The following is a 17,171-nucleotide window of genomic DNA, read 5'->3' as shown; positions in this document are numbered from 1 at the left end:
TTTTTATTATTAACAGTTTTATACAACTTCTACAATTGTAAGATAGCTTAAAGACAATAAATAACAAACATAACCCAGTCCACTAAAGAGAAGACTCAGCTTTTTTTCCTGTTTCAAAGATTTTCACAATTTTTCCTGACACTGGCATAATGAAGAAAGATGCAATGAGTAGAGGAAATGATATTGGTTAAGTGTTTTCTTATCCAGTAATTATGCATAAGTTGTGTATGAATTATTTAATTGAATCAAAAGAATGATCCAATGATAACACTTACACAGTAGGTTGAATAAGGATACTCAAAAAATGTATATGAGATCACAAAGCTTGTAAACAGCTGATCTAAAATTTGTACTCAGGACTGACTGGTCCCAAATTTGTGCACTTTCTCACTACATGTTTCAATACAAGGTATATGAAATTCTATTTGAATTAGATGTGGAATATGGGCCTTAATCAACATAGAATGACAAGGTGGATGATTTGGACTTGACTGATAACCATTTTCAGTCATTCAGTTAATGGGATTATTTGTGTTAAATTACCTCCTGAAGACTTGGTGGTGTTACTCTTGTATGGCATGGAATACCTGCACATGTTTCAGAGAAAGTGAACCTGAGAAAGTAGAAGAGTAAACTCCCTTGACTAAATCACAAGTTGTTCATTTTATTTTTTTAGAGTCATTGATTAAACACCCAGAGAAATGAACAACTTCACCTCTGTGACCATGTTCTTCCTAATGGGGTTTTCTGATGTTCGGGAGATCCAGATCTCACATGCTGTGTTGTTTTTGCTGCTATACCTGGCAGCTGTACTGGGGAACGTTCTCATCATCACTCTCACAAGCAAGGATCATCGGCTCCACACCCCTATGTATTTCTTCCTGCAGAACTTGTCCTTTCTGGATCTCTGCCTCATTTCCATCGCTGTTCCCAAATCCATCGCAAACTCTCTGGCTAATCACACCACCATCTCATTTCTCGGCTGTGTTTCACAGGTATTTTTCTTCTTCCTCTCAGCCACTACAGAAGTATCTCTACTCACAGTGATGTCTTATGACCGCTACGTTGCCATCTGCCACCCACTGAGGTATGAAGTCATCATGAGCCATGGAGCCTGTGTGCAGATGGCAGCTTTCTTATGGGTCAGTGGAGTTCTCAATGCAATTCTGCACACAGCTTCTACCTTCTCCATACCAGTGTGTGGGTCTCCTGAAATTCATCAGTTCTTCTGTGATGTTCCACAACTGCTGTCCCTCGCCTGTTCTTATAATACTGTGGAATTAGTAGTCATTGGGCTCAGCCTGGTGTTAGGTTTTGGCTGTTTTGTGTTTATTGATATCTCTTACATTCACATCTTCTCCACTGTTCTGAGAATCCCATCCAGAGAAGGCAGGTCTAGAGCTTTCTCCAGGTGCTTGCCTCACCTCACTGTTGTGACTCTCTTTCTCTTTTCTGGTTTTTTTGCCTATTTACGACCTTTACCCAAATCTCCATCACCCTTGGATTTGCTGGTGTCAGTATTCTATACTATGGTGCCACCCATCATGAATCCCGTCATCTACAGTCTGAGAAATAAGGATATGAAGATGGCATTAAAGAAACTTAAAGAGTGGGCATTGCCCTTCAAATTAGGAGAGTTAATGCCACATATATCATGATCTTTCAATCACTGACAGAATTGTCTGAACAATCTGGTTGCATAGTCTGAATATAATATTGGATATTTAAAGCAAGAATTACTGTGAAAACTCTGGTTGTACTCATTGAATTGCTACTAACAGGCACTATCTATCACTAGATCAAGTGAGTGGAAAAACCAGTAGTTCCATTTGTAATTGGGCAGACACATGCTGACCTTATATTTATCATCTTAATTGTAACACAAACATAGAAAACAGCAGTTGTTTTCCAGTTAATTCCAACTTGTGGCAACCACGTGTATGCAGAGTAGAACTGTGCATAGGGTCTTCAAGGCTGTGGCCTTTCGGAAGCAGATCTCTGGTCTTTCTTCAGAGGCCTCGTAGTAGGTTTAAATCATCAGTCTTTCATTTAGTAGTCGAGTACTTAATCATCTGTTCTACCTAGGGATTCCTTATAGGGACGCTTTTGTATGTGACAAATACTTCGTGACTTTTGGATATACAACTCACTTATAGTCATACGATTATCTCTCCATTCTTAATCTAGTGTTGTATTTGCTGCTCCAGTACACTGGTCCATGAGATTACCTTTACCTAGGTTTCTCCAGACTAGTCCAGTTGGTCCACTTAGATGTTTTCTTCATACCCTTTACCTCTCCATCATAGCATTTATCTTAGTTGTAATTTAAGATTTATTTTTGTAAGTACTTGTTATGTTTTACTTCATTACACCATGGGATCTTTGTGGACAGGTGCTGTATTTCCTATGCCTAGCTTAGTGTGTGGCCTAGAGTAGAAATAAGTGGGTATTTATTTATCATATGGATTAATGGACAATACCCACATTGTTTTCTGGTCCCAGGAATTTTTGTTATTTTTTTTATTAATCTGAGCTTAGTCTAGTGTATGATCTCTATATTTGTAGGGGATTAACTTCTTATTTATTCCAAAGGCAATGGATTATAATCATTCTTTTGCAGTAGTTATGGGTTTATGCAAATATATAGTTTACATGATCAGAAACTATATTTTCCACACAGACAATGAACTAGTGGGTTTGTTCAATTTAGAGAGAAAAAGCATTTGTGTGATTGAATGGATATGTATGCATTTTGTGGAAAAAATATTCACATGATTGTAAAATATACTGGCTCATGTTCAGGCAGTTGTTGTTTTTAGGTGCCGTCGAGTCGGTTCCGACTCATAGCAACCCTATGCACAACAGAATGAAACACTGCCTGGTCCTGAGCCATTCTTGCAACCATTGTTATGCTTGAGCTCACTGCTGCACCCACTGTGTCAATCCACCTCGTTGAGGGTCTTCCTCTTTTTCCTGACCCTGTACTTTGCCAAGCATGATGTCCTTCTCCGGGACTGTTCCTTCCTGACATTTCCAAAGTACGTAAGACGCAGTCTCGCCATCTTTGCCTCTAAGGAGCGTTCTGATTGTACTTCTTCCAAGACACATTTGTTCGTTCTTTTGGCAGTCCATGGCATATTCAATATTCTTCGCCAACACCACAATTCAAAGGTGTCAACTCTTCACTCTTCCTTACTCATTGTCCAGCTTTCACATGTTCAGGCAGTTGGAATGTATCATATACGTGCATGTTGTGTAGCAAATGAACTGACTCCATCTGCTGCAAGAAGATCCATTTATTCTACTTATAATCCCCTATGTTAGACTTTTCTAAGTTTAGACTTGAGTGTTTCTTTCACCCAAAACAAAATAAAATTTAATTACATATCTGTTGAAATTGTTAGAGATTTGCATTGGCAGAGTACTTTTGCTAGAAACATGAACGTCTGCAATCTTGCGTATGTTAAGCAGAATGATACCAAAGATGTGCATGTCTTAATTTGCAGAACCGGTGAACATGTTATCTTACCAGGACAAAAGGGCTTTGCTGATGTTATTAAGGCTAAGGGCCTTGACATGGAAAATTATCCTGGATTATCCAGATGGGACCAATCTAATCACATAAACCCTCTACGGCAGAGGAACTTTTGCAACAGAAGTTGGAAAACCAGCTAGATGGCAGAGTGAGAGGGATGTGACCAGCCGTTACTGCCTTTGAAGATTGCAGAAGGTAGCCATGATTCAAGAAATACATACGGCCTCTTGAATCTGGAAAATTCATGTACGGAATTTTTTCAGAAATGGATGCAGCCCATCGATACCTTGATTTTAACCTAGTGAGCCTCAAGTCAAATTTCTGATTTACAGAACTGTAGGAGCATAAATTTGTTATATAAAACCACTAAATCCCTGGTACTTTGTTACTGCAGCAATAGAAAACTAATACACTGCTCAAAATTCAGTGTTTCATTATTAACGTATCACAATTGAGTTGAGCTGCTGTGCATTTCAGAGAAATCAGAGGAGAAGAGAGAAATATTGCTATGTTATTACTGAAACTCTCAAAATGCTCATTACTCTCAAAATGGATAAATTTTGGCATCTTCAAAACAGTCAGTACTATTCAGCAATGGAAGTGAAATATCTACATCTATGCAAAAATGTGGAAAAGTCTCACAAATATAAAACTGAGAAAAATAAACTGGACACAGAAGACTATAATTTGTAGAATGCCATTTATTTTATATAAAGATAAAAACAGACACTATGCTGCCTGAAGTATGGGATAGGAGTCACCACGGGGCTTGTAACTAAAAAGAAGCATAGAAGGGGATTCTGGGGCGCTGCATTATCCTTCTTCTTGATCTGGGTGCTGGTAACGTGGATATAGGCAGTTTATAAAAATACACCCAGGTGTATTCATATAATATGTGCAAGCTTCTGTTTCTAATACATAGATCAATATTTTAATCAAAGGAAGAGAGAGCCTACAGTATTGCGAAAGGCATTAAATCCTACCTCTTAGGGACAAACTTGAAAGAGGAGAGGAGGGTGTTTTCTCCTATGTGTGAATGAAGAGCTACTCCTAGCTTTACCCAAAAACCCAGTGCCGTCAAGTCAATTCCGACTCATAGCGCCCCTATAGGACAGAGTAGAACTGCCCCACAGAGTTTTCAAAACCTAAAATCAAAACAAACCTGTTGCCAAATCAAGTCGATATTGACTAGTAGCAACCCTATAGGACAATAGGGTTCCCAAGGCTGTAAATCTTTTTGGAAGCATACTACCACATGTTTCTCCCCCCAAGCAGCTTGTGGGTTCAAACCACTGACCTTTCAGTTAGCAGCCAAACATTTAACTGCTGCACCACCAGGGATCCTTAGCCTTAGAAAAGCCTACCATAATTAGGAAACTACAAGTTATGGAAAATATAATTAGGAAAAACTGCTCTCAAACAACAAATATTTTAGTGGTACTCAGGTTGGGTTAAATACTAGGGTAAAATGGGCAAGCTAAATATTGATGGCAAATGGATTTCCAACTATACATTAACTTTGATGTGTTATTCACAATCAGATTTTTTTATTTAAATAAATCAGTGTACTAACATATTCTTTGAATATGGAAACTTCCAGAATAACACTCACACTTACTACCCCCAGGTATATGTTATTTGCATTAATAAAGTGCTCACATAATTGTATGTATAAACTTTTTTTTTGTAAATTAATTTATTGACTCCAACACTCTCAATGTAAAAATATGATTTCCAATTCCATATATAATAACTGATTTTATCAACCCTCTTTCAGTCTAAGAATTGTAGGAGCAATATTATGATATCAGGGATTAGTTGAGTATATTGCTAGGGGGTCACTGGGCAACGGATGTCTTGCCAAACACACTATCAGCTGGAATGTATCTTTATCAATATGGGTAATGGCACTGCAACTTATATCTGCTTACTTGCAAGGAAAAAAAAAACACACACTTTAAGTAACAGGTGGCTAAATTAATTACATTTTTGTGCAGACTAAGAAGAGTTTTGTTTTTTTTTTAAGAAGAGCAAAACCAAAAAAATTAATTTAGGAAGAAGAAATTTGTAACGTATAAAGATTTTGACAAACTATATTAAGTTCTAGGATATGATCAGGTGAAGAGAAAAAAATATCAAAGACTTAGGTGAGAAATGCTTCATGATAGTTATATGTGGAGGATGCAACAAATATAGAGAAAAATGGCAACCAAAGAGGTTTTTCTGGTAGATGGAAGACTCTTATTTAACATTTGGAGGGTAAAAAAGAGTCATGTGGGATGATTTTTGCTGCCTTATAGGAGGGAAATACCATGTGATAACCAGAGAAGCCAAATGCGTAATACCAGATTGCAAAGACTGAAAGTAATTCAGTGGGAATGAAACTGGTGTTGTCTTTGAAGGAATGGATGGTAACAAAAATTAGGGAAGCAGGGCTTAGATCTTGTATAAAGTATTGAAGAAAAATAATTTTCAAATGAGAACTCTTCACCCAGTAATGTTGTCATTCAAAAATAAGGGCGAAATCAAGGATCCCAAATAAACAAAAGTTGTAGGAATTTATAACCACCAGAATTGGTCTGCAAGAATTACTTAAGGGAGTTATTTCAGATGAAAAAGAAGGGACACTGGACAGATAATTGAATCAGTCCATGGGAAAGAAAAGCGAAAGAGAGAGAAATCTCCAATGAAGGTAATGACATGAGAAAATATAAGGAAGAGTTGTCTGGTATTTCCAGGGAGTAAACTTAGTATTACTTAAGTCCCACAAGCAATACAACATTAAATAAGTACAAACTCAAGCTAAGGAACTCAGAATGTATAATGATGTAATTGGTGTTACAACAACAGAAAGGGGGGTAGGAGGAGCAAACTAGCATAGAGTTTTAGTATACTAACATTAAAACTTACTCATACTTCCTATGTTAAATACAGGCATCAAGTTAAAATAAGCTGGTGCAATTATAAGTTGTTAAACGTAATATTTGTGGTAATCACGAAGAAAATATTTACAAAACGTACACAGAGGGAAGAAGGAAGAAATTAAAAAGACAACACAAAAAGGAGTCTAAAGAAAAAAAAACAGAAGTATGGGAATTGAGGGACAAAGAAGATACAAGGCACGCAAAACGATTAGCAAAAGGAATGAAGTAGGTCCTTTAATTTCAGTATTTAGCTTAAATGTAAGTGGTTTAAATTCTTCAAAAAGCAGAGAGTGGTAGAATGGATAAGAAACACGATCTATCCTTATGCTGTCTACAAGAGACACATCTTAGACCCAAAGACACAAACAGGTTGAAAGTGAAAGAATGGAAAAGAATATGCCATATAACTAATAACCATAAGAAAGTAGGGATGGCCATACTGATATCAGGCAAAATAGATTTTATATCAATATCTGTTCTAAGAGATGAGGAAAGACATTTCCTAATAATAAGAGAATAAATTATTAAGACATAATAATTATAAATATTTGTTTCCAACATCAGAGCTATAAAATATATGGAACTAGTACTGAAAGATCTGAGAGGAACAATAGATGACTCCACCATAATAGTTGGAGACTTCAACATACCTCTTTCAATATATTTAAAAAGAATTTAGTAAGGACATAGAAAATTTCAACAATACCATAAACCAATTAGACCTAACGGACATATATACAACTCTACACCCAACAGCAGAACAAAACACATTTTTCTTCTGAGCACATGGGTGATTCTTTGAAATTAATCATATGGTAGGCCACAAAATAAACCTCAACAAGCTTTTAAAAAATTGAAATTATAAAATGTATCTTCTCTGTGCACTAAAGAATACTATTATAAATTAATAACAGAAGGAAAACTATGAAACACACAAATTCATGGAAATTAAACAATGCTGTACTAAACAACAATTGGATCAGGGAAGAAATCGAGAGATAAATAATAATAATAATAAAATACCTGGAGTTAAGTGAAATGAAAGCACAACAACCCAAAACTTATGGGATGCAATGAAAGCAGTCCTCAGAGAGAAATTAATAGCAATAAATGCTTACATTAATAAAGAGGAAAGACCTGAAATAATCTAACTTTACAGCTGGATGAACTAGAGAAAGAAGAGCAAGTTAAACCTAAAACTACTAAAAGAAAGGAATTAGAAAAGATCAGAGCAAAAATAAATGTAATCAAAAACAATAGATTCAATCTAACCAGAAGCTGGTTCTCTGAAATGATCAATAAAATTGACAAACTTTTATCTATATTGACAAAGAAAAAAAAAAATGATGCAAAAAACCAAAATAAGAAAAGGGAGACATTAGAACTGATCTAATAGAAATAAAAAGAATTATGATGAAATACTTTGAACCTGTATGCCAAAAAATTAGGTAATGTAGAGGAAAGTGACAAATCACTAGAAACATAAAAACTACCTAAACTGATTCATGACTACATAGAAAATTTCAACAGACCCATTATAAGTGAAGAGATTGAATCAGTAATCAAAACTGTTCCTACAAGGGAAAAAAAAAAGGTCCTGGGCCAGATAGATTCCCTGGGGAATTCGACCAAACATTTAGAGAATTTGACAACAATTCTGTTTAAGTTCTTCAAAAACAACAGAGAAAAAAAGGGAAGAAAAAAAAAAGGCCATTGCTGTAGAGTCAATTCCGACCCATAGCGACCATACAGGACAGAATAGACTAGTAACATCAAGGCGTCGACTCATACACGAAGAAAGCAAACGTTAAAAAGACAGAAAAGAAAGAAAAGATCATAATGAATGTCCAAAGAGACTCAGAAACTTGCTCTAAAAAGTAGAGTAAAAAAAAAAAAGTAGAGTAGCTAAGGCAAATTGAAGAAATGATCACATAAAAGAACTGAATAGAAGATATCAAAGGACAGCTCCAAAAGAAAAGTATTCTAATGAAATGTGAAAAGACCTGGAGTTATAAAACCAAAAGAGAAGAACAATCTCGGCATTTCTCAATGTGAAAGCTGAAGAAAAAATTCAAGCCTCAAGTTGAAACATTGAAGGGTTCTATGAGCAAAACATTAAGTGACACAGAAAGCATGAAAAGAAGATGGAAGAAACACACAGTCACTGTACCAAGAAGAAGATATTCAACCATTTCAGGAGCTAGCATATGATCAAGAACCCATGGTGTTGAAAGAAGTCCAAGATTAACCGAAGGCATTGGTGAAAAATAAGGATCCAGAAATAGAGAGAATAACAATTGAGATGTTTAAACTAACAGATGCAATGGTGGAAATGCTCACTTGTCTAAGCCAAGAAATTTGGAAGACAGCTACCTGGGCAACCAGATGGAAGAGCTCCATACGTGTACCCATTCCAAAGACAGGTGGTCCAACAGAATGCGGGAATTACTGAACGATATCATTTATACCACACACAAGTAAAATTATGCTGAGATAATTAAAAAATGGTTACAGTAGAACTTCCAGAAACTCAAACCAGATTCAGAAGAGGATCAGAAATGAAAGATATCATTGCTGATGTCAGATGTATCTTGGCTGAACGAGAATACCAAACTATAGGACAGAGTAGAACTGCCCCATAGAGTTTCCAAAGAGCACCTGGCGGATTTGAACTGCCGACCTTTTGGTTAGCAGCCATAGCACTTAACCACTACGCCACCAGGGTGAAAGATGGTTACCTGTGCTTTATTAACTACACAAAGGCCTTTGACTATTTGGATCATAATAAATTATGGATAACGTTGAGAAGAATGAGAATTCCAGAACACTTAATTGCATTAATGTAGAGCTGTATACAGACCAAGAGTCAGTCACTTGAACAGAACAGGGGGATACTGCATGGTTTAAAATAAGAAAAAGTCTGTGTAAGGGTTGCATCCTTTCACCACGCTCCCTCGATCTGTATGCTGAGAAAATAATCTGAGGAGTTGGAAAATATGAAGAAGAGCTCAACATCAGGATTGAAGGAAGACTCATTAACAACCTGTGATATACGGGATGACATAACTTTGCTTGCTGAAATCTAAGAGGACTTGAAACACTTACTGATGAAGATCAAAGACTACAGCCTTCAGTTGGATTACGCCTCAACATAAAGAAAACAAAAATCCTCACAACTGGATCAATAAGCAACATTATGATTAAAGAAGAAAATATTGAAGTTGTCAAGAATTTCATTTTACTTGGATCTACACCCATGGAAGCAGCATTCAAGAAGTCAAATAGTGTATTGGATTGGGCAAACCTGCTGCAAAAGACCTCTTTAAAGTGTTGTAAAGCAAAGATGTCACTTTGATGACTAAGGTGCACCTAACCCAAGTCATGGTATTTTCAATTGTGACATTGAATTGATGCATTTGAATTATAGGATTGAAAAAGAACATTGAACATACCATGGACTGCCAGAAGAACAAACCAATCTGTGCTGGCAGAAATACAGCCAGAATGTTCTTCAGTAACAAGAATGTCAAGACTCTCTCACATACTTTGGGCATGTTATCAACAGGAACCAGTCCCTTTCTAAGGACATCATGTGTGGTAAAGTAGAGCGTCAGCAAAAAGAGGAAGACCCTCGACAAGATGGATTAACACAGTGGCTGGCAACAATGGGCTCAAACACAGGAATGAGTGTGAGGATGGTGCAAGAACTGGCAGTGTTGCATTCTGTTGTACAAAGGGTGGCTAGGAGTCAGAACCGACTCGAAGGCACCTAACAACAAAAACAAAGGACTTGAATAGACATTTCACCAACGAAGATATTCAAATGGACAAAAAACTCATGAATAGATACTCAGCATATTTAGCCGTCAGAGAGATGCAATTCAAAACCATGAGAGACCATTCGACTTTAATTATGATAAATCCAAAATCAAACCCATTGCCATCAAGTCAATTCTGACTCATAGCAACTCTAGAGGACAGGGTAAAACTGCCGCATAAGGTTTCCAAGGCTGTAAATTTTTATGGAAGCTGACTGACACATCTTTCTGCCATGGAGCAACTGGCAGGTTTGAACGATCAACATTTTGTTAGCAGCCACGCATTTAACCACTGCGCCACCAGGGCACCTCAATTAGAACGGCTAAAATAATTTAAATGGAAAATAAATGTTTCTGAGCATGCAGGGAAATTGGAATCTTTATCCATTGCTGGTGGAAATGCAATATGGTACAGCCATTCTGGAAAACAGTGTGTCAGGTCCTCCCAAAACTAACAATAGAACTACCATATGACCATATGATCCAGCAACCCCACTACTAGTAATAGACCTGAGACTTGAAAGCAGGGACATGAACTGACGTATGTCCACCAATGTTCATTACAGCATTATTCACAAAAGTCAAAATTTGGAAAGAACATAAATGCCCATCACTGGACAAATGGATAAATAAAATCTGGTATGAACATATACTGAAATACTACTCATTCAGAAAGAGAAAAGAAGTCCAGGAACATGCTACAACATGGATGGAGCTTGAGGACGTTATGCTGAGTGAAATAAATCAAGCCAAAGTGACAAATATTGTATTATTTTATTTATATAAAAAGATAAGACAGGAGGGGCAAAGATGGCTGACTAGGTAGAAGCTACCTCGATACCTCTTGCAACAAAGACTCAGAAAAACAAGTAAATCAATCACATACATGACAATCTACGAACCCTGACCATCAAACACAGATCTCAAGACTTGACCTGAGTGACAGAGACTGAGAACCAACAACCACGGGGAAGCAGCAACTGTTTTCGGAGCCTGGAGCCAGAGTCCCAGTCAGGAAACCTTGGCGCTGTGCTTTGGACTGGGCGCAGGGGAGCTCAGCACGGCATGCTGAGACGGAGCAAACACAGGACACAGCCCTAGCCCCCAGAAGTGACCTCGGGGGAAGCCCAGCCAGTGCAAGCAGGCAGTGCAGCAACGCGGCTGACAGGAGGACAAGTCGCCGGGAGGCAGAGACTGGTTTTGGGGCATGGAGTGCAGCATCCCAGCAGGGGAAACTTGGCGCTGGGCTTTGGACTGGGAGCAGAGGAACTGGCCACAGCTTCTGAGACAGCGCAAGTACGGGATGCGGGCCTGACCCTCGGGGCAATCTCTACACAGCCAGCGACCACAGTTGTCGCGCCCCTTGGGAATCTCAGATAAAACAGTCATCCCAAGCAAGATAAGTAAATTTGTCTATATTCTGGTCTGCTACTCTCTCCTATTTATCTGAACCCTCCCCTGCCCTTCCCAGGTGGCTTCATTAACATTGGAATTTCCTGAACCAGAGAGGGAAGTTCCCGGCGGTTTTTCTTTCCTGTTTTTTTTTTTTTTTGGATCTTTTCCTAACCCATTCTCCTGGCCTCAGAGAAGCAGCTACAAAAAACCCAGGGACCAAAAATCCTTCCCTAATTGGACTAAAAACACAGAACCAGCTCCAGCCAAACATATGTGATCCACAGTCTTGGGCTTTGATCCCTACAGAGAACAAGGTGGCTATTATAATGCAAAGGCGTTTCTGGTAGAGATCTGACTGTAATTGTTTTAGCAGATTTCTAGAAAGACAAGTTTCCCAGGTCTGATATCTCTGCATATTCAACACAATCTTCACTGACCCACAACAGGGAACTAAGGGCTGAAGCTCCCCGCAGACCACCTAGTCTCTGGCCTTAGGGGTCTAAGGAGGGTGACATCTACCAATCTGTAGAGGTACTTGCATTGGGGGCCTATGGTACAGCTGCAGAGCCCGCCCTCCAAAGTGCTTTAGGAATAGAGACACACCTACCTTACTGGCACTTGGGGGAAGCCTGTCAGCATCCTGCCCCCACTGGAATGTGAAACCCTTCTGCTACTAGAATCTGGTGCACACAACTATCACCACTACTTCTCTAGGTGGATAGGTGACAGTCTGCACCACATACTTGATGACCCAAAATCAGATTCTACTCAAGAATAGTGAATGGACTCTTAGGCTTATATATCTGGTAACAGCCCAAAACAGCTGGTAATAGGACATAAGTGATTCAAGGGCTACAAAAATCAAGACAGCACAATCTAGTAGCCCATCTACATATATTGAAAGAAAAAAAAAACAAGATAAGACTCAGTGAGCAAACATAGACTAAATCACTACAATATCTTAGAGATGGCTTGGAGAGAGCAGTTGATATCAAACCACATGAAGAAGCAGACCATGATTGCTTCTACAACTCCCCAAATTAAAGAACCAAAATCTTTCCCAAATGAAGATACAATCCTGGAATTGCCAGATGCAGAATATAAAACCTAATTTACACAATGCTTCAAGACATCAGGGATGACCTCAGAAATGAAATAAGGCAATCTACAGAAAACGTCAAGAAACACACTGATAAAGCAGTTGAAGAAATCAAAAAGATTATTCAAGAACATAGTGGAAAAATTAATAGGCTGCAAGAATCCATAGAGAGACAGCATTCAAAAACCCAAAAGATTAACAATAAAATTACAGAATTAGACAACGCAAAAGGAAGTCAGAGTAGAAGACTCGAGCAATTGGAATGCAGGGTGGTGTATCTGGACAGCCACGGAATTGACACGAATATAGCTAAAAAAAAAATCAGATAAAAGAATTTAAAAAAATGAAGAAACCCTAAGAATCATGTGGGACTCTATCAAGAAGAATAACTTGCATGTGATTGGAGTCCCAGAACAGGGAGGGGTAACAGAAAATTCAGTGAGAATAGTTGAAGATCTGTTGGCAGAAAACTTCCCTGACATCATAAAAGACGAAAGGGTATCTATCCAAGATGCTCATCGAACCCCATTTAAGATTGATCCAAAAAGAAAATCACTAAGGCATAATATCATCAAACTTGTCAAAACCAAAGATAAAGAGAAAATTTTAAAAGCAGCCAGGGATAAAAGTAAGGTTTCCTACAAAGGAGATTCAATAAGAATAAGTTCAGACTACTCAGCAGAAACCATGCAGTCAAGAAGGCAATGGGAGGACATATATAGAGCACTGAAGGAGAAAAACTGCCAGCCAAGGATCATATATCCAGCAAAACTCTCTCTCAAATATGAAGGCGAAATTAAAACTTTTACAGATAAACACAACCTTAGAGAATTTGCAAAAACCAAACCAAATCTCCAAGAAATGCTAAAGAAAATTGTTTTGTCAGAAAACCAATAGATCAGATATGAGCACAACACAAGGTCACTGAACAGAACATCCTGATATCAACTCAAATAGGGAAATCACAAAAACAAATTAAGATTAATTTTAAAAAGAAAAAAAATGCTCAAGACAGGGAATCATTGAATATGTAAAAGATCACAATAATCAAAAAGACGGACTAAATACAGGTGGCATAGAATTGCCATATGGAGAGTGATACAAGGCGATACAGGACGATACAAGTTAGGTTCTTAGAAAAATAGGGGTAAATATTAAGGTAACTACAAAGAGGTATAACAACTCCATAACTCAAAATAAAAACCAAGAAAAACATAATGACTCAGCAACATAAAGTCAAATACTATGAAAACGAAGAACACACAATTTACAAAGAAAAATGTCTCAGCACAAAAAAGTAAGTAGAAAAATGAAATTGTCAACAACACACATAAAAGGCATCAAAATGACAGCACTAAACAAATACTTATCCATAATTATGCTGAATGTAAATGGACTAAATGCACCAGTAAAGAGAGAGACAGTCTCAGAACGGATAAAGAAACACGATTGGTCTATATGCTGCCTACAAGAGACACACCTTAGACTTAGAGACACAAACAAACTAAAACTCAAAGGATGGAAAAAAAATATATCAAGCAAACAATAAGCAAAAAAGAAGAGGAGTAGCAATATTAATTTCTGACAAAATAGACATTAAATTTAAATCCACCACAAAGGATAAAGAAGGACACTACATAATGATTAAAGGGACAATAGATCAAGAAGATATAACCATATTAAATATTTATGCACCCAATGACAGGGCTGCAACATACATAAAACAAACTTTAACAGAACTGAAAAGTGAGATAGACATCTCCACAATTATAGTAGGAGACTTCAACACACCACTTTCAGAGAAGCATAGGACATCCAGTAAAAAGCTCAATAGAGACACGGAAGACCTAATTGCTAAAATCAATCAACTTGACCTCATTGACTTATACAGAACACTCCACTCAACAGCTGCAAGGTATACCATTTTTTCTAGCACACATGGAACATTCTCTAGAATTGACCACATATTAGGTCATAAAACAAACCTTTGCAGAATCCAAAACATCAAAATATTACAAAGCATCTTCTCAGACCATAAGGCCATAAAAGTGGAAATCATTAACAGAATTAGGGAAAAGAAATCAAATATTTGGAAACTGAACAATACCCTGCTCAAAAAAGACTGGGTTATAGAAGACATTAAGGAGGGAATAAAGAAATTCATAGAATGCAACGAGAATGAGAACACTTCCTATCAAAACCTCTGGGACACAGCAAAAGCAGTGCTCAGAGGTCAATTTATATCGATAAATGCACACATACAAAAAGAAGAAAGAGCCAAAATCAGAGAATTATCCCTACAACTTGAACAAATAGAAAGTGAGCAACAAAAGAATCCATCAGGCACCAGAAGAAAACAAATAATAAAAATTAGAGCTGAACTAAATGAATTAGAGAACAGAAAAACAATTGAAAGAATTAACAAAGCCAAAAGCTGGTTCTTTGAAAAAATTAACAAAATTGAAAAACCATTGGCTAGACTGACTAAAGAAATACAGGAAAGGAAACAAATAACCCGAATAAGAAACGAGATGGGCCACATCACAACAGACCCAACTGAAATTAAAAGAATCATATCAGATTATTATGAAAAATTGTACTCTAACAAATTTGCAAACCTTGAAGAAATGGATGAGCTCCTAGAAAAACACTACCTACCTAAACTAACACAATCAGATGTAGAACAACTAAATAGACCCATAACAAAAAAAGAGATTGAAACACTAATCAAAAACTCCCAACAACAACAACAACAAAAAAAGCCCTGGCCCGGACGGCTTCACTGCAGAGTTCTGCCAAACTTTCAGAGAAGAGTTAACACCACTACTACTAAAGATATTTCAAAGGATAGAAAATGACGGAATACTACCTAACTCATCTATGAAGCCACCATCTCTCTGATACCAAAACCAGGTAAAGACATTACAAAAAAAGAAAATTACAGACCTATATCCCTCATGAACATAGATGCAAAAATCCTCAACAAAATTCTAGCCAATAGAATTCAACAACATATCAAAAACATAATCCACCACGACCAAGTGGGATTTATACCAGGTATGCAAGGCTGGTTTAATATTAGAAAAACCATTCATGTAATCCACCATATAAATAAAACAAAAGACAAAAACCACATGATCTTATCAATTGATGCAGAAAAGACATTTCACAAAATCCAACACCCATGCATGATAAAAACTCTCAGCAAAATAGGAATTGACAGAAAATTCCTCAACATAATAAAGGGCATTTGTACAAAGTAAACAGCCACCATTACTCTAAATGGAGAGAACCTGAAAGCATTTCCCTTGAGGACGGGAACCAGACAAGGGTGCCCTTTATCACTGCTCTTATTCAACATTGTGCTAGAGGTCCTAGCCAGAGCAATTAGGCTAGACAAAGAAATAAAGGGCATCCGGACTGTCAAGGAGGAAGTAAAATTATCTCTATTTGCAGATGACATGATCTTATACACAGAAAACCCTAAGGAATCCTCCAGAAAACTACTGGAAGTAATAGAAGAGTTTGGCAGAGTCTCAGGTTATAAGATAAACATACAAAAATCACTTGGAATCCTCTACATCAACTAAAAGAACATCGAAGAGAAAATCACCAAATCAATACCATTCACAGTAGCCCCCAAGAAGATAAAATACTTAGGAATAAATCTTACCAAAGATGTAAAAGACCTATACAAAGAAAACTACAAAGTACTACTGCAAGAAACTAAAAAGGACCTACTCAAGTGGAAAAACATACCTTGCTTGTGGATACGAAGACTTAACATAGTAAAAATGTCTATTCTACCAAAAGCCAGTTCAGATCCAAATTCCAATGACATTTTCTAATGGGATGGAGAAAGAAATCACCAACTTCATATGGAAGTGAAAGAAGCCTCGGATAAGTAAAGCAATACTGAAAAAGAAGAAGAAAGTGGGAGGCCTCACTCTACCTGATTTTAGAACCTATTATACAGCCACAGTAGTCAAAACAGTCTGGTACTGGTACAACAACAGGCACATAGACCAGGAACAGAATTGAGAACCCAGATATAAATCCATCCACATATGAACAGCTGATATTTGACAAAGGCCCAGTGTCAGTTAATTGGGGAAAAGATAGTCTTTTTAACAAATGGTGCTGCATAACTGGATATCCATTTGCAAAAAAATGAAACAGGACCCATACCTCACACCATGCACAAAAACTAACTCCAAGTAGATCAAAGACCTAAACATAAAGACTAAAACGATAAAGATCATGGAAGAAAAAATAGGGACAACTCTCAGAGCCCTAATACAAGGCATAAACAGAATACAAAACATTATAAAAAATGACGAAGAGAAACCAGATAACTGGGAGCTCCTAAAAATCAAACACCTATGTTCATCTAAAGATTT

At 37.3% G+C, this 17,171-nt stretch overlaps 1 protein-coding gene across 1 annotated transcript; it reads left to right on the top strand.

Moving 5' to 3' along the window:
• Nucleotides 1-442: 442 nt before the first annotated feature.
• On the top strand, nt 443-1,753 carry LOC135229584 (olfactory receptor 14A16-like). The gene has a single exon (XM_064279056.1). It carries the CDS (start codon nt 702-704, stop codon nt 1,656-1,658), a length of 957 nt encoding a protein of 318 aa, XP_064135126.1. The 5' UTR covers nt 443-701; the 3' UTR covers nt 1,659-1,753.
• The last annotated feature ends 15,418 nt before the right edge of the window (nt 1,754-17,171 follow it).

This window comes from Loxodonta africana, unplaced genomic scaffold (genome assembly GCF_030014295.1).
Source record: "Loxodonta africana isolate mLoxAfr1 unplaced genomic scaffold, mLoxAfr1.hap2 scaffold_41, whole genome shotgun sequence".
Taxonomy (NCBI): domain Eukaryota; kingdom Metazoa; phylum Chordata; class Mammalia; order Proboscidea; family Elephantidae; genus Loxodonta; species Loxodonta africana.
This window is presented reverse-complemented; position numbering and strand designations above follow the sequence as displayed.